Consider the following 18,135-nt stretch of genomic DNA (forward strand, 5'->3'; position numbering starts at 1 on the left):
AACAGTGTTTCTTTGCACTCTGGTTTCCATCACGCTGTCCCATTGTACCAGAAGCGGTTTAGTCATGACTCGAAAAGCTGTCTGTGGACAAACGCCAGCTCCCTCAGCCTGAAAGCAATATGAGTGCTGCAACCCCATAACTGCCTTTGACTGGTCTTAACGTCCAGGGGTCCTTTATCTTTTACTATACTATAAGAACAATGGGTTGTATTCAGCTTAGCACTAAGGAGATTGTTCCATCAATGCAAGCAATTGAAATTGCCTGACAGAGGGCGCTCCCATTGCATACTGTATTGGGGGTTCTACCAGCGCTTCATAGTTTTTTATTGTTTTGTTTTTTGCAGAGGGAAACATGGAACCCTGAGAACTATCATTTATCCTGCAATTCCCAGCACTCTTAACAAACCACTTTCTAGAATTCGGGGGGAGGCATGTGATTTAAATGGATGGTGTGTATGCAGCCTTTCACCGACACATCTAGACCTCAGGAAGAGGCTGAGCAGTTTTGAATTTGAGAATATCTATGTAATTTTATCAAATTTATTCTTATTGTTTGTTTGCCATCTTGAATAAATGCTTCTCCTATCTTCAGGCATGTGTGTGAAGTTTGCTACTCAGAGATCCAGATTCGGGTTGTATGTTTTCCTGGCTGAAGGCTTCAGCCAGAGCAGAATATAGGAGAGAAAAGAAGCCCAATTCAAACGAAGGGCTGTGAAGTCTACTTGTTTCAACAATCAGTAGTTAGGATTAGGTATGAACATGCAGCACTTTGTCCTTTCTTCGAAGCACTGTAACAGCTCACAGGCACAATTCAAAGTGTCGGTCCTATGGCCTCAGTCCAGTATACCTGAAGGAGCGTCTCCACCCCCATCGTTCAGCCAGGACACTGAAGTCCAGCTCCGAGGGCCTTTTGACAGTTCCCTTATTGCAAGAAGTGAGGTTACAGGGAACCAGGCAGAGGGCCTTCTCGGTAGTGGCACCCGCCCTGTAGAACACCCTCCCATCAGATGTCAAGGAAATAAACAACTATCTGACTTTCAGAAGACATCTGAAGGCAGCCCTGTTTAGGGAAGTTTTTAATGTTTGAAGAAGGTAACTCTCCAGTCGTCCCATGTCTGTTCCGTGAATAAAACAGCAGTTTTAGTCTGTTGCAACAAAAACACCACCAAGACATCTTAAAAGACTAACACTTTTATTCAGCCACAATGTGGATGTACATATCAAGAAGGGAGGGGGACATTGTCGTTACAAAAGGAATTACTCCATCACATTAGTCTCCAGAACACATTTGGAAAGAAAAAAAGAAAGCTCCTGAGAAAATCCAGTTGGTGTGTGGTACACACCCAAATGGTAACATAAATAAAGTGAACCCTGGGCCAGTCATTCTCTGTCTCTCTCTCAGCCTAGCCTCCTTTACAGAGTTGTAACTATGAATTGGGTAGGTGAGAATAATGTACAATCCAATCCACCCATGCGTTTTGAGGGAAGGGTGAGATATGAGAGAGGAAAGTGAAATAGGCTGAAATCATAAACATCTTTGCGAAGCCGTATTGAACAGGATTTTACCTCAGAGTAAGTGTGCTCTGAAAGCAGAACTGAGGGTCCTGAAAGACTGCCTGTATAAAAACTATTCTGCCGTTGCTTAGGATAAAGCATTATTTTCTATTAGATTACGTCTCCTTTTTAAAGAAATAAATTGCCGAGGGAAATCTGGGAAAGGGCAGGCAAAGAAAAACAGACTCCGGTTTCATTTAGTTCAGAGACTTTGACTAGAATTCTGGGCCTTTTGCAAAGCTATCATAGGTGCTCTTGTCCAATAAAAAGTTTGACTTAAAAAAACAACAACCTGGACAGTAACACCAGAAAATCCTACAATTTAGGAAATGAGGGCGATATACCCCTTTTCAGACAGTCGAAAGAAGGGGAACGCATCTCGTCCTCCAAAATTGACATCTTTGAATTCAGTGAGCTCAGCTCCCGAATCGGCGTCATAAAACACTAGCTGTCCCACCCTGCAGTTCAAAACAACTCGGATCCTCTGGATCTCCTCACTGAAAGGCAGAGAGTGATCCCGATAACATGAGGGGCAGGAGGCCCAATGTTCCCCATCCCACTTCCCAACTTGCCATATCTCATTTCTCTTCGGAGTTGAGGAACCATTCTTCTGGGAGACTCCCACAGCCCAGTCTCCTTCACTTCCCAAAAAGACCTGCCAGGTATATCTGCCCCCTCTGAGGGCCTGGGAGCCCATCACAAAAGGCCAGTCGTCATAGATTCTCTCAGGATTTGTGGACAGATCTGGATCTTTGCCTCCGTGTCTCACACTTTTGAAATCCCTTGACATGATGAGTTGGGGACTAGCCGTCTTTGGATCCAGTGTTATAGTTTCTGAAGGGATTGGGAAATAAAAAGCATAATTAAAGGCTTTGTTTCAACTTATGACTTTCTGACAGTAAGAGCTGTTTGACAGTGAAACAGACTTCCTCAAGAGATGCTGGACTCCCTGCCCTTGGAGGTTTTCAAACAGAGGTTTGATGGCCATCTGTCATGGATGGTGTAGTTGAGGTTCCTGCAATGCGGGGGGGGGTGTGGAATAAAGGACCCTCAGTTCCCTTCCCGCTTTACAATTCTGTGATTCTATGTGTGCAAATCTGTTTGCCATACACATATACGTGAATGAAAAAATTGCCGTATTTTTTGCTCTATAAGACTCACTTTTCCCCTCCTAAAAAGTATGGGGAAATGTGTGTGCTTCTTATGGAGCGAATGCAGGCTGCGCAGCTATCCCAGAAGCTAGAACAGCAAGAGGGATTGCTGCTTTCACTGTGCAGTGATCCCTCTTGCTGTTCTGGCTTATGAGATTCAGAATATTTTTTTTCTTGTTTTCCTCCTCCAAAAACTAGGTGCGTCTTGTGGTCTGGTGCGTCTTACAGAGCGAAAAACACGGTATGCCTTGCCGCATACCGGATATTTTGGGGAGGAAATCAGATGCTACCTAAAGGCTCAAGTCACATTTCTCATGCTCTCTTGCTTCAGCCGATTTTCTCTCAGCCCAGCTCTGATGGTGCAAGGGGAGCTGGGCTGAGGGAAAATGCTAGAAAGTCTGTGAGGACGCGCTTGTGATTGACAGGAGCATTCCAAAGCAGTAAAGAATCCATTAAGAGTGAGTGAAGAGCAGTTAGGAAATAGGAATTTGAAGTCTGTGAGGGAAGGGAAAGAGAATGCAAAGGCTGGATCTATATACCTATAAAAACACTATGAAAAGAAACGTTATAAAAGCTCACAATGGAAATTCTTGGGATTTCAGCTCTATGGCACCATCTGTTATAATGCATTTATAACATCGTAAGTTGACGAATGCAGATGAGTCCAAAGAGAGAGACTCAAGTCTCAGGATTTATAGTTAGGTGTATGTGCTATGGGATATATTGGTTACCAAGGTAACCTAATTCTTCTTCAATGTCTTTTGATTAGTCCTTTTACAACAACTCTCATGCCTCTGAGGTAAAACTCTGAGGTAAAATTTCAACAGAAACGTCTCTCCGTCAAGGAATGACACTTGCCACAACGGAGTACAGCCAAGACTGCAAGTGACGGCCTCAGCAGGGCCCAGCCCTCACAATAAGCCCTTAGGTGGCTTTAAAAGAGGATTAGACAAATTTGTGGGATGAGTTTAACAATGGCTACTGTAATGGTTATAGGGGTTGCTCGTGCGTAAGTTACTGCCACTCTGGGCTTGGTTGCCTGGTTAAACCTTTCTTGTCTGGACAGCCATTAGCTCCGTGGCTGTTCAGTCACTAGCAGAATCCGTCAGTGGGCGTTTCTTGAACTTCTTCCAACAAAGAAGTTCTTTGACGCCAAGTCTCCTCCTACTCTCCCTGCGCGAAAGTTTTCTGCGCAGGGTGGGTGTGGGCAGCGGAGGATCCGTGCTCTCCCCGCTGGTCTCCGGCGAGGAGTCCTGGAGCCCCTTCGCCGATTCCCCCATCAGCCCCCCTTCACTCCTGGTGTTACGCTGATTACCTTCCCCAGCAGATGGGCTTCCTCTCCCCCCTGCTGGGCCCCTCTCCAGCATCGCTCAGGAGCCTTGCCTCCTCCTCTAGCTCCGATGGCAGTTCCCTGACAGCTACTAATCATTTTGGATCAAAAGTTCAATACCTCCGAGTACCATTTGCTAGACAGCAAGAGCAGAAAATGGCTTTTGCCCTCATCTGTCATATTGGTTTGTTTGTTAGCTTTGCATTTGGGCGGCTCTTAAGATTTCGTAACTAAACTTTGCATTATGGTTCCCGAGATGAAGGAAGTTTTTATACAGTTGGGTGCCATTTTGAACCAAAATGGAGGACAGAATCTTTCAAAACTGCACCGATGTTAAAAGCTGTACTGATTTATTTGGTTTCGTAGAATAACCAAACAATGCAGTCTATGAGGCTGTCCTGTGTCCTGCGTGTGGACAACTTATGGGTTAATCTGTTTAACATTCCTAAACTGGCAACCCCCATAAAACACAAATCAAACAACTTTCTGCAAAAAAAAGACATCCCTATCCCTTCTGTGAATTTGGTCCTCCACCAGTCCCCAAAATTACCTGTGGCTGCATTCAATCCAGTTAGACCACCTGGAGGCCGGGGTGGGGGAGAGAAAAGAAAACAGAGATAAAATGTCACACAATTGTATTTGCAAAAATATTTTTAAAATCCATCCATCACTCCCTTTAATAGATAAACTGAGTGCTGACTGAAACAAGAATGTACCTACAAGGAACAAGACAGGGGCTTCAGCATTCTTAAAGTAACTCTGGGGTTTGCTGAAGCACAAATTTCAAAACACACACCAAGGAAAAGTATGCACACTCAATAGCTTCAGAATACTGAGTCTCCGTTGGAAAACAAACGAAATAGAATATATGTGGGATGGAATGTCCTGCGCTCTCTGTTTAGGAGTAAATACTGGCAGCCCAAAAGTGCATGAAGGCCTTCTGTGTAGCCCATATGAGTGCTCAGCATCGTTCGCCAACTCCTGGATCCCTCTTCCCTGAATTCTGCTGCCTCCCCATCGCTCCCCCAGGTCCAAGGACCATCCTACCCATGTAAATTATGCTGCAGTGGGAGAAAGCACGGTTGCTAGGTCTAAAGGGCAGTTCTGGGAGAAACACTCCAGCTAGAAATCTCCCCCCTGAAGTTGTTGGACTACTACTCACACAAGCCTCAGCCAGTCAGTCAGGGATAATAGGAGTTGTAGTCCAGCAACACGGGTGTGTGTGTGTGTGTGTGTGTGTGTGTGTGGATACACAGGTCCCAACCACTGTGCGTGAGGAAAGGACGCTGCCACATTTCTTTCCAGAAGCCCCACGCTAACCTAGAGCTTTTCACACCAACACCTGCAAGATCATTTAGATCATCTGAAAGTTGTACTTATGGCACCAACCTCTTCAGAATACCACAGGGCAGGGGTGCCCAAGCTTTTTTCAAAGAGGGCCAGATTTGATGAAGTGAACATGCGTGAGGGCCGAACAAAGTAGCTGACCTTTTTTGGGATTGAAGTTGAGCTTTTTTTTTTTCTAGGATTGATGTTGTTGAGCTTTTTACCCCAAGAAATAAACTGCCGCAGGGGCCAGATTAAACTCAAAGGCCCCCCAAACGGACTTTGAACGTGCCTGTCATAGGGTGGTGACCCTGAAACGGACATTTTCTGTCGCTGCCTCTATATTATGGAATGCCCTTCCTCTGCTATAGACAAAGCAGGAATCATCAATTGCTTCAGACATCTTGTAAAGATTTGCTTTTCCTGATGCATAACATCAGACCCTGTTTTATGTGTTTGAGAAATCTGAATTCCTGTTTTATTTGTGTGGGATTCAATGCTAGTCTCACCCAGAGTAGACTCATTAAAGTCAATAGACATGACCAACTTAGTTTCACTGATTTCAGTGGGTCTGTTTCAAGCAGGCCCTAGTCAGATATATACTTTCATGCTACTGTTTTATTTGGTTTAGACTGTACTATTGTTTTAATGATACTGTTTGTTTTTATATTTTGCACTAAGAGATTTCAAAAATACCAGGTGGTTTATAAATGCTTTTAAATAAAAATAATATCCAGTATAAAATCCTTGCAGCTATTCGTTAATACAATTGCAGGGAGTCTCCAACCAGTGGACCTTATTAGGCCTGCCGGGTTTGGCACTTAACAAAACAGCATTGTATGACATCAGCCACAGAAAAGAACTCAAACACAATTCATGCCAAAGCTACTGCAGCTCAGCAGTTAAGTCAGCCAACCTCAAATGACATCACAAAGATTGACAGGTGGCTGGTCTCTCCCACTTTTGGTTCCAACCCCTGTGGCAAGATCCAGTGCCCAACCCCTGTTTTCATACCTCTTAGCTCCTGCACGATACTATTCAGACAGATATTTCTATCACGAAATTCCTCAATCCTCCACTTCAGCACGGTGTAGAAAAAGAACGGATTCTCAAATTGCTTCTTCTTATCATATCTGGAAAGAAAACAGTATTATCCCTCCATTGATGCAATTCAGAATCCCTAAGGAAAGCAAAATAAAGGTTTGGAATACAGTGGCAGAAAGCCTCACGTCTTAAGCCCAGAACTACCTTCTGAGTCCTATTTATCAGGAATGAGCAGAGCCATTTCAACAAAGCACCCTCAATCCCCATCCTTTTCAAGGTGACCCAGAAGGATAACATAGTAACAAAAGCCACCTGATAGATCCAAGAGAACCAACAGATACTCTTTTTTTAATGTATTTTTATTAAAGATTTTCTTGATTTACAAAAGTATGTGCAATGTCTCTCTCTCTTATTTTTCCCCCATGTAACTTTTTTTACAAATCAGTTTCATTTGTTGAGACATTAGGAAGAAAAGGGGGAAAGAGGTGGAGGGGGGAAAGATGGGTGGGGTGGGGTCAGGTGGCAATGTTTCTATTTTACTTAATATATGTGGGGTTTTGTGTCAGCGTTCCTCGTGCAGGTTCTCTGCTGTTCACTTGTGTTCCTTTGGTGGTGAGAGAGGTTGGGTTTGGCCTAGGGTGTGGTTGTTCATTTGTGGTTGGCTGTGGTGGTCTTTGTTTTCATGTGTGAGTGGGGTGGGTGGGTGTTTTGGATCAGGTCAGCCATATTGATTTGTATGCTGTTGGTGGATTTTTGTCATTGTCTTGTTGGGCTGTGTATGTGATAAAGGGGAGCCATACCGGGGTAAAGGCATCTTCTTCTATTTGCCCCGTGTCGGTTTCAGTTTATTGGTTAATTTTTCTAGTAACGCTGTTTCCCATACTATTTGGTACCATTGGTCCATGCTTACTCCTGACAGGTCTCTCCAGTGTCTGGTTATGGTGTTTCTGGCTGCTGAAAGTAGGTGGGTTATGAGTTCTTTGTGGTGTAAGTGGGCATTATTGTCTTGGAAGATGTTTAGTAGGGCCAGTTCTGGGGTGATTTCTACTTGCTTGGTTATTTTACATATTTCTCGTATGGCTGTTGTCCAGAATAGTTGGATTTGGGGGCACTACCACCACATGTGGAGGTACACCCTCTCCAGCATTTTGATGAGGTTCCTGGGCGTATTAGCGCTAGTTTTCTTGGTGAGAACCTACAGGTTCTAAGGCCAAGAGAGCACACTGAAAGTCAAAATGGAAGGGATCTAGATCAGCCGCAATCAGTTTGCACTGTGCCCCACCCACTAGTGAAGATCGTGCACAACTAAGGCAACAAAAGGAGTTTCCGTTCTAAAGCCAAACTGAAAAGTAGAAGGAATCTAAATAAAGTGCATGTGAAAGACTCTTGGAGATTGATTTAATGTGAGCAGAAAGAGGAGAAAGATGAACACGACACCCAGACTACCATCAGCTGCAGTGCTTTTTTTCTAAAATAATGTTTAGGGGTACTCTCATTTTCCTACTCATACTGAAATACTGCCCCTCAATGAAGGCAAACTTAGATTCACAAAATGTTTAGGAATATGCGTACCTCTGCGTCCCCCCAGGAAAAAACCCCACTGATCAGCTGTATTAATAAATGGGGGGTGGGGTAAAATTCAGCAAATAACTTTCTTAAGGAAGGTAAAAAATAAATTAAAACAAAAAACCCCAAGCAAGTAGAAACAGAAGAAAACTATTAGAAACAGGAATGCTGTACAAGGATGAAAAGTGCAATGTGTGAACAAGAAATTAGTGAGATCCACTTACCTCTGCAATATGCTTTTAGCTTCCTACAGAAAGAAGAGAGAAAGAACAGAGATTTCAACACAGTACTATAAAGACTCCTTCAGACTCTGTAGGGGGTAGCTACTGTCAGGGAGCCAAAGTACAGCATTACCTTATTTAAGCAGATCTAATATGCCATCTGGGGACGCGGGTGGTGCTCTGGGTTAAACCACAGAGCCTAGGACTTGCCGATCAGAAGGTTGGCGGTTTGAATCCCCGCGACGGGGTGAGCTCCCATTGCTCAATCCCTGCTCCTGCCAACCTAGCAGTTCGAAAGCACGTCAAAGTGCAAGTAGATAAATAGGTACTGCTCCGGCGGGAAGGTAAACGGCGTTTCCATGCGCTGCTCTGGTTCGCCAGCAGCGGCTTAGTCATGTTGGCCATTACCCGGAAGCTGTATGCCGGCTCCCTTGGCCAATAAAGCGAGATGAGCGCCACAACCCCAGAGTCAGCCACGACTGGACCTAATGGTCAGGGGTCCCTTTACATTTACCTTTAATATGCCATCTAATCAAATGCACACCTCAATTTTCAAAACCTTGAAACCCAAAAAGTATTTACTGGTGCCATCAACTCTAATGCGCTCCCTAATTTTTGTGACGTAATTTGGCCAAAAAAGGTGCGCATTGCATTTGAGTAAATACAGTATATAAAGTAAGAATAATATTAAAAACGTAAGTCTCCAGCCTTCAAACAGGACATCAGAGGAGTCCTGCTGGATCAGACTGAGGGTTCATCCTCCTGTTCCCAACTTGAGGTTCGCAGATTCCTCCAGGAAGCCCACAAACAGGGAATGATGGCAAAAATACCCTAATTAGGAGGGCATTAGGAGCACACACATGACCAAAGTGTTTAAAAAAAAATAATACAAACCTATTCTATCAGACTGATCCACAGTGAAGTGAAATTAGACATCTGGGATGTTGTATGCTACAAAACTCATAAACCACAATCATAAAATTGGGCTCCTTCATATGGTATATATAAATGGAGAAACACCAAAATATGGAGTTTGCTTTCCTAATGGATAGTTTGTTTCTGTTCTTCTTACCTGAAGGAATTGAATTTCTGGCTTCTGACACACTTCTTCCATATCCTGAATGAAACCTCCAAGGCTTGACAATTCTTCAGAGAACCTGGACAGGCAACTTTTCTTTATCACTGCAAGACACTTCTCCACGTTTACCATATCCTGCAGAAGAAGTTTCTCTTGGTCTCTCAGAGACTGGCATAATTTTCCAAACTCTGCCACTATTTTTCCCTTCTCTTCTTTCATTAGCTCCTGCAACAAGCAGAATATGAAGAGCAGAAAATCAGGCCAGCGTAATCCATGTTTGCACTATCAAGAGAGATAGGATTTCATACCAAGGGCATACAAAATGGCATTAACATCCAGCAGCGAAGAATTTCCTAAAGAACATATAGGAGTCCATCATTAAGATATCACTCTCCATGTTTCTGTGAAATATTCTTATAATTTCTAAAAGAAACCAAGTAATGCTGAGGATCTGGGATGCCTCATGGCTTTTAAGCATCTTCTTGGTTCCATTACTTGCTCAGTTCCAACAAATAGTGGTCTCTGGGCTCCTCTGGAAGGAAGAGAGATATGATGTTAATTAATTAAAAAATCGGCACTTACAAGCAGATCCTGGCTTTCGTTTTCCAAGTTCTCTGTATACTGCAGAATGGTTTCTCTCCCCTCCTTCAGAACTTCTAGGCAGCGAAAAATCCGATCCTGTCAATAATAATAATAATAATAATAATAATAGTAATAATAATTTTATACCCTGCCCTCCCCGGCCATGACCGGGCTCAGGGCGACTAACACTGAATATAAATACAGTAAAAACAGGTGGACTACCTGCAAGCTCTTCGTTGCTTTTTTGAGCATCTGCCCACCGCCTCAGCCACCCTACAGCTGAGGGGGAGGCTGCCAAGAGGCACCACGCAATGCGCCCTGCCTTGGCTTGCCCCGGCCCCATGGGCCACTCGCCCCGCCACCGGCTGCAGGACACGCACACTGCACTGGGCACCGAAATGGCTAGCTATGCCACTGCTGAGGCGTGTGCCCAGTGTTGGGGAAATTCAGCCCACAAGGCTGCCATCCCCAAAACGTCTTATGCAACGTGATATATAATAGTGCCGGCACTGGGCAAGTCTCCCTGGCACAGAAATTGCACAGACAAGACAGCAACATTCTCCTGAATGGATGGGGAGGCTGGAGGAGAGCCTTAACAGAAGATGGCCTTAATACACAAGCAGTTTGGTATGGGAGCACATACCGTATTTTTTGCCCTATAAGACTCACTTTTTCTCTCCTAAAAAGTAAGGGGAAATGTGTGTGCGTCTTATGGAGCAAATGCAGGCTGCGCAGCTATCCCAGAAGCCAGAACAGCAAGAGGGATTGCTGCTTTCACTGGCTTCTGAGATTCAGAATATATTTTTTCTTGTTTTCCTCCTCCAAAAACTAGGTGCGTCTTGTGGTCTGGTGCGTCTTATAGAGCGAAAAATGCGGTATTTCTCCATACAATTGTGTCTGCAAAGTCACCACACACACCTAGGATCAGATATAAAGCCCTCCCACAAGGAGAGTCTGAATTCTCACCACTCTCGAACCCTGGCCCTGGATATTTCTGAGAATGTAGCATTGGTTATATGCCCAAATCGTATCAAATGTAGTATTCTTACCTTGTATTCTTCAACAGCCTGGTCTATGGGAACCACAGCTTTGCATGGGTGCTGTTGTGCGGCGTCACACAGAAGGCAGAAGAAGATTTCGTGATCCTTGCAAAACAAATTCATAGGCGCCTTGTGCGTCACACATTTTGGCCCCTCTAGGCCCATGGAATTCAGCTGCTGAGCAATTTCGACAATGCTTGCTAGAGACCTGTTTGATTTGAAATCCCGCCCGACGGCTGCTCGGCACTGTGGGCACCTGGTTTCTGTGCCAGCCTCCTCCCAGCATGTAGAGATGCATGCTTGGCAGAAGTTGTGTCCGCAGTCTAGAGTCACAGGATCTGAAAAGTAGGCCAGGCAGACAGGGCAAGTAGCTTCAAAGCGAAGCCTCTTCCTGGGGGTCTCAGCCATGGCTTCACTATTGCAGTGCAACACAAAGGGAACAGAGTTATTTTCTCCTGCACTCAGAAGCAGCCCCAAAGGGAAGAGAGCTCAAAAGGCCAGTATCTCTGCTCTGGAAAGAAACAGCAGCAAGAGACTCAGGTTAGTATTATGTGCACCAATAAAGGAAAACATTGCGTAGTGGTTAAGAGCGGTGGACTCGTAATCTGGTGAACTGGGTTCGATTCCCGCTCCTCCACATGCAGCTGCTGGGTGACCTTGGGCTAGTCACACTTCTTTGAAGTCTCTCGGCCTCACTCACCTCACAGAATGTTTGTTGTGGGGGAGGAAGGGAAAGGAGAATGTTAGCCGCTTTGAGACTCCGTAAAGGGAGTGAAAGGCGGGATATCAAATCCAAACTCTTCTTCTTCTTCTTCTTCACAACCACCCACAGAGGCTGATTCCCACTTCGATACCCCTCTTTACCACTCTTTATTCAATTTTGATTTGCGTTTTAGGGAGAATGGCAAACCTAGACAGCATCTTAAAAAGCAGAGACATCACCTTGCCAACAAAGGTCCGTATAGTTAAAGCTATGGTTTTCTCAGTAGTGATGTATGGAAGTGAGAGCTGGACCGTAAAGAAGGCTGATCGCTAAAGAATTGATGCTTTTGAATTATGGTGCTGGAGGAGACTCTTGAGAGTCCCATGGACTGCAAGAAGATCAAACCTCTCCATTCTTAAGGAAATCAGCCCTGAGTGCTCACTGGAAGGACAGATCCTGAAGCTGAGGCTCCAGTACTTTGGCCACCTCCTGAGAAGAGAAGACTCCCTGGAAAAGACCCTGATGTTGGGAAAGTTGGAGGGCCCAAGGAGAAGGGGACGGCAGAGGACGAGATGGTTGGACAGTGTTCTCGAAGCTACCAGCATGAGTTTGACCAAACTGCGGGAGGCAGCGGAAGACAGGAGTGCCTGGCATGCTCTGGTCCAGGGGGTCACAAAGAGTCAGACATGACTAAACGACTAAACAACAACAACAACAACAGATAACAGTGGATTGTTGTTTGTTGTTCTCACGCTTTGTGTGCAGTGTAAACATAAAAGCTGTGTAGGCAAAGAAAGCAACTAAGACCCATTTGGGAATGCTATCCTCCAGAGTAATACACATAAAGCCTGCTTTTTCCCAACCTCACTCCTTGTTTTTTATTCTTACAGCAGGAGACAGGCAAGGACTGAAACTCTAGAAAGAGTAGCCTTACTTGTCTATTGCAGTTTTTTAAAAAGTCATCACGTGGAATATGAAAGGCGTGAGTTATTTATTTTGCCAGAAACTTGTATCTTGGTGGTGGACATTACATACAATGAGGTGTAGCAATGCAAGAGATAAAGGCATCACAATGCCATGCAGATGAGGAACCGACAAATAAATGGAACTACTGCCCCCAACTGGTGATGAGCTGGCAAAGCAAGACAAATACCATGCAAAGAGGGGAAATTACTTTTGGTAGTGAGCTAGCCACTCTGGTGGTTTCTTTCTTTCTTTCTTTCTTTCTTTCTTTCTTTCTTTCTTTCTGTGCCAAATAGTTTTTAATGGTTTTCCAAATTTTAACCGATCAATACATCAAATTTGATACACTTTCCCCAGATAAGTTGACTTCCCGCTCTTCTTCCTAGCCGTGTCCCTAAAGGTAAAGGGACCCCTGACCATTAGGTCCAGTCGTGGCCGACTCTGGGGTTGCAGCGCTCATCTGGCTTTATTGGCCAAGGGAGCCAGTGTACAGCTTCCGGGTCATGTGGCCAGCATGACTAAGCCGCTTCTGGCGAACCAGAGCAGTGCACGGAAACGCCATTTACCTTCCTGCCGGAGCAGTACCTATTTATCTACTTGCACTTTGACGTGCTTTCGAACTGCTAGGTTGGCAGGAGCAGGGACCGAGCAACGGGAGCTCACCCCGTCGCGGGGATTCAAACCGCCAACCTTCCGATCGGCAAGCCCTAGCCTCTGTGGTTTAACCCACAGCGCCACCCGTGTCCCTACTTTCCCCTATTTATTGTTTTATATTAGAAATTTATATTCCAATTCACATTTCAACCCTTATATATAATCCTAAATTGCACGTTTTCCTAATTGATTCTTTTTCTTCTCCCTTTCCTCTTCTCCCTCGGCTGTCTAGTTTTCAATTCCTGCTTGCATACTTAACAATATCTTATTCCCTTACACAGCAAAACAAATGAGGTCTCCTAGTGCCACTCTGATGGTATCAACCCTGCATATTCTAGTTCAAGAGGTTTGCATGGGATGTCCTCTTTGTAACACTATTGAATGAATGAATGAAGGCTACTTTTCAATCCTGTTACTGAATAGCAAGGCTCTCCCACTAGTTTCTGAATGTTGCCATTATTAATCGTTGGCTTGTGTCCAGAACCTGCCTTATGTAAAATAGCAAGAGAGTATCTGGAGAGCCCAGCTGAAAAGTAATGCAGCATCCTACCCCCCCCCACCCCGCCGAGTGTACAGCTGGATTCCTTTGGGAATCCCACAAGCATGACATCTTGCCCTTAAGCAATTGATATTCAGTGGCATACTGCCTCTGAACATACCGCTTATGGCCAAAATAGGCTACTAAGCCTTGGTCCAGTATACCTGAAGGAGCATCTCCACTCCCATCGTTCCACCCAGACACTGAGGTCCAGCACCAAGGGCCTTCTGGCGGTTCCCTCGCTGTGAGAAGCCAAGTTACAGAGAACCAGGCAGAGGGCCTTCTCGGTAGTGGCACCCGCCCTGTGGAACGCCCTCCCATCAGATGTCAAAGAGAAAAACAACTATCAGACTTTTAGAAGACATCTGAAGGCAGCCCTGTTTAGGGAAGCTTTTAATATTTGACGCACTATTGTACTTTAATATTTTGTTGGAAGCTGCCCAGAGTGGTTGGGAAAACCCAGCCAGATGGGCAGGGTATAAATAATAAATTTATTATCATCATCACCACCACCATAGCACAAAAATGAGTTATACAAACAGTAAAAGATAAATATCCATAAAGAGTACGCACAATAAAACAATCCCAGTGATTATGAAAGAGCTCTATCACCCTCATAACTAATCCTGTTGATGGAATTATACTAAAGGAATGTGGTCAGTGGCTTTGATAAAGAACCCACCCTAGTGACCATCACCACATCTTGGGGCAGCAAATTCCACATATTCATTATGTGTTTTGTCAAAGGGTACTGCCTTTCCTCTGGTGGGAATCTATTGCTAAAATGTCATTGGGTGACAAGAGTTCTGTTGATGCAACATATATATATATACACATACATACATACATACACAACGCATGAGAATTCCTGAATGCCAAGATCCAGGTTTGGGGCAAGTACTCTTTGGCGAGAGAAGCCCAGCAGAAAAGTCACAAAATAAATTGCAAAGTAAAGCACGGAAATATAGGTTGATGGACCTTTAAAATGTGCCCTTCCAAGCGAGTTTCAAAATTTCCCTCTTTCTGCAGCATAGGAAAAGACCACATGCTGGGCAAGTTAAAAAATGGTTTACTTACAAACTCTCCAGGGGTCAGAAACATGTGCTTCAGAAAAGTTGCATAGGGAGTAAAATCTACCTTAATTACAAAGTGGTGAAAGTTCCTTTTTTTTTTTAATAGGAACACAACAGTGGCTGGTGAGAGTCATGTGGCTGCTGATCTTGAGCAACCAGCTGTAACTTCTGCACATACTAAGCTTCTCAGGTGGGGGGGGGGGACAATTGGCAAGATTGCCTATTTCCTCCCAAGGTAAGGGGAAGTGACACAGCTAACCTTGTCAGGACCGCTTACTGTGGAATTAAACCCTTCACACATTAGTTTGACATAAGCATGTTGGTTAAATGAAGCTGGTTCTAGTTCTAGTACAGCACCTAGAGAAGTTTGCATGGGGCTGGGGCTGGCTCTCTTGACAGTGAGCCATTCTCTCAAGCCCTCTACAGTAAAAAAAAAAAAAGGTAAAGGACCCCTGACAGTTAAGTCCAGTTGCAAACGACTCTGGGGTTGTGGTGCTCATCTCGCTTTACTGGCCGAGGGAGCAGACATTTGTCAGCAGACTGTTTTTCCAGGTCATGGGGCCAGCATGACTAAGTTGCTTCTGGTGAAACCAGAGCAGCGCATGGAAACACCGTTTACCTTCCCGCCAAAGTGGTACCTGTTTATCTACTTGCACTGGTGTGCTTTTGAACTGCTAGGTTGGCAGGAGCTGGACCGAGCAACGGGAGCTCACCCCGTCGTGGGGATTTGAACTGCCGACCTTCCGATCGGCAAGTCCAAGGCTCGGTGGTTTACATTAAAGACTTTTACAAATAGTTCACTGGATGATTTTTCTTGTTCCCTTCCTCCCGGGTCTCTGCCTGTTTGCCTTCTGAACTTAGAGGGCAATTTCTTTAAAAGCAGAACAAAATCCCCATAGAACCTCCATTTTATGCAAGCAAAGTAAAAATGCAATCCAAACTCCACAGGCCTCAGATTTAGAGAAATCTATAAATAAATCAAATCTGAATTTCCAATTTTACTTAATGAGTTAAGTGGCATCCTCTGCCTATATATGCAAATGTAAGACCTGATTAGCCCTATTTTCATTGTCGTCCCTGTTAGAAAAATACACTTGCTTTTGTTAATGCAGCCAAGCCTTTTTAACTGGGCAAGGTTTAGGCCTGAGCACTGTCCTAATCCTGTCCTGGGTGGGATGGGATTGAGCCCTGCCCCCCACTATCAAGGCCACCTTTTGCTCGCCGCCGCCCCCCCACAAGCAGGCTGGGGGAGGGGAGGAGTTGCACTGCAATCTAAAACCATGCATCCCAGGAGTTGTGCATAAGGAAACTGCAATTTTTTGAGTGTCGGGCAAGCAAATAACGAGAAAAGCGAGGGTGGGGTGGGAGAATAAAATCTACAATTGCGATTAAACTGAATTAATTCGGTCTCATTTGAAATCATTTGGAAAAATCAATAAAAATAATTGGGGGGAAATAGATGAGTCGAAACCGCATAGTAACACGTGGACAAGGCGACAAGCCCAGGCAGCTCCTCTGCCGCAGCAAGCGAAGCCACCTGCAAAATACAACGCGCGCTTCTCTGAGAACAACTCTCTTAATTGTTTTTTAACTCCACAGGGGAAAGAAAGATCGGGCTACAAACCAGTTCCCAATGCCCAGATTTCGTTTACCCCTCGCTCCCCAACGACCGGCCAAAGCAGCGATTTTATCTGGACGGAGGATCCAGAAACCCCTTTGGTTCAAGCGCCCGGATCCGGAGCAACTCCGGTTAATAGCAAGAGAAAGGAGAAACCGATGCAGCAGGAAACAGCCTAGGACTGGGGACAGGCAAACCAGAGAATAGGGTTTGAGAAGGAAACCCTTTAAAAAAATGAGCATGAGGCAACTTTACTCCCAAAAAGAGGGATGGAAAAGAGGGCGGCACCCATTTAACTGGGGCTGGAACATTTGGGGTTGGATTTTAACACACACACAGCGTAGCCAGGATTTTTGTTGGGGGGGCGCGCAAGACTTTTGTTACAGAACCGACGTGATTGGTCACTTAAATATTACTATTGTTTAACTTGATGGGGGGGCAGATGCCTCTCTGAACCCCCCCCCCCGCTACACCAATGACAACCCCCGCCCCCTCTAAAAACACCACGGACTGATACACACATTTATTTAGTTTCTGGAAGAGAGCTTTTAACAACCACCTGCGTCACCGCCCCAGTTTTCCTTTCTGCAGAACGATTTCCAGGAAGAGCGGGTCCCTCGCTTTTATATTGCAAGTGTGTTGGGATTTATTTATGCTTTTCGTTTTTAAAGCAGGCGCCCTGGAGACATTGAGCAAGAAGCAATGAGGAAACTGCGGGCAGAAGAAAAGGGGCAGGAATGAACCAGAACCTAAGAACAGCTTTGCTGGGTTCAAAATGCAGCACGCGCGCACAAGCGCACGCCTAAGCGAGCAATAAACTCCTACCGATTTAAGTGGCAACCGACTGAGCCGAAAAACAGGGTCCAGGAGGCGAATTCCCTTTACCTCGAAGCCCGGCAAAAGCAGCTGTCCCAATCTGGCGGAGCAAAGGGGACTCCTTCGGTTCAAGCGCCCAGATCCGGAGCAACTCAGACTACGAGCAAGAAGGAGAAGCCGAAGGGAGAGAACTCAAAATCCCCGCCACGAAAAACAGACTCAGTAAATTGCAGCAGCTGATAAGTTGTGAATGGGCAAACGTTCGGGGGCGGGGCGAACTGGCTCCGCACTGCAGCCAATCAGCGGTGCTTAGAACGCCGCCTCGTGAAAAGCTCCGCCTCCCTGTTCAATGTGTGGAATGCGGCCGATCGTCACAATAGAGCCAAAGCCGAAGGGAGAGTAATCCCTCGCAACGCGACTTCCGGCTCGGATGCGAAGTCTCTGCGCGCGGGGCTGGAGGCCAACGTGGCTGAGGGGTTAAGGTGAGAACCTAACCCAGCAATTTATATCGGCTGCCCCGACACTGTCGTTACCTCCAGCTGGAATACCCAAACGCGCGGGAAAGCTAGCAAGCACATGTAGGAATCGACTTAGGGGTGCAAATCGGGAATGGAGAAATATCCTATTCCTGATGCATGTTTCACAACAAGTCACTCTGTTGTTCTTTCGAGCTGACTTCTTACGGAAAAAGGTGCGTTCCCATAATCCATGCTGACAACTCCCACTGAACTCACTGAGGATTAGGTAAAGGGACCCCTGACCATTAGGTCCAGTCGTGGCCGACTCTGGGGTTGTGGCGCTTATCTTGCTTTACTGGCCGAGGGAGCCGGCGTACAGCTTCCAGGTCATGTGGCCAGCATGACTAAGCCGCTTCTGGC

The 18,135-nt window shown here is 45.4% G+C and overlaps 1 protein-coding gene across 1 annotated transcript; it reads right to left on the reverse strand.

The window, feature by feature from the left end:
* Nucleotides 1-1,175: 1,175 nt before the first annotated feature.
* Nucleotides 1,176-17,397, reverse strand: LOC128409081 (zinc finger protein RFP-like). Its single transcript, XM_053379284.1, has 8 exons — nt 17,327-17,397; nt 10,902-11,403; nt 9,853-9,948; nt 9,265-9,495; nt 8,196-8,218; nt 6,376-6,494; nt 4,586-4,615; nt 1,176-2,388 (listed from the first exon to the last, which is right to left on the reverse strand). The coding sequence occupies exons 2-8, from the start codon at nt 11,298-11,300 to the stop codon at nt 1,877-1,879; spliced, it is 1,410 nt and encodes a 469-aa protein (XP_053235259.1). The 5' UTR covers nt 11,301-11,403; nt 17,327-17,397; the 3' UTR covers nt 1,176-1,876.
* Nucleotides 17,398-18,135: the final 738 nt, after the last annotated feature.

The sequence above is a fragment of the Podarcis raffonei genome, chromosome 2 (genome assembly GCF_027172205.1).
Source record: "Podarcis raffonei isolate rPodRaf1 chromosome 2, rPodRaf1.pri, whole genome shotgun sequence".
Classification (NCBI taxonomy): Eukaryota; Metazoa; Chordata; class Lepidosauria; order Squamata; family Lacertidae; genus Podarcis; species Podarcis raffonei.

Bases quoted from the DNA above. Each gene is read 5' to 3' on its own strand.
- LOC128409081 (XM_053379284.1), bottom strand. From the start codon at position 11,300: ATGGCTGAGACCCCCAGGAAGAGGCTTCGCTTTGAAGCTACTTGCCCT. The intron at 8,219-9,264 runs GTAAGAAGAACA...TTCTTTCTGTAG, and splicing joins CAGAAATTCAATTCCTTCAG to GAAGCTAAAAGCATATTGCA. The intron at 4,616-6,375 runs GTATGAAAACAG...CCCGGCCTCCAG, and splicing joins TATCGTGCAGGAGCTAAGAG to GTGGTCTAACTGGATTGAAT.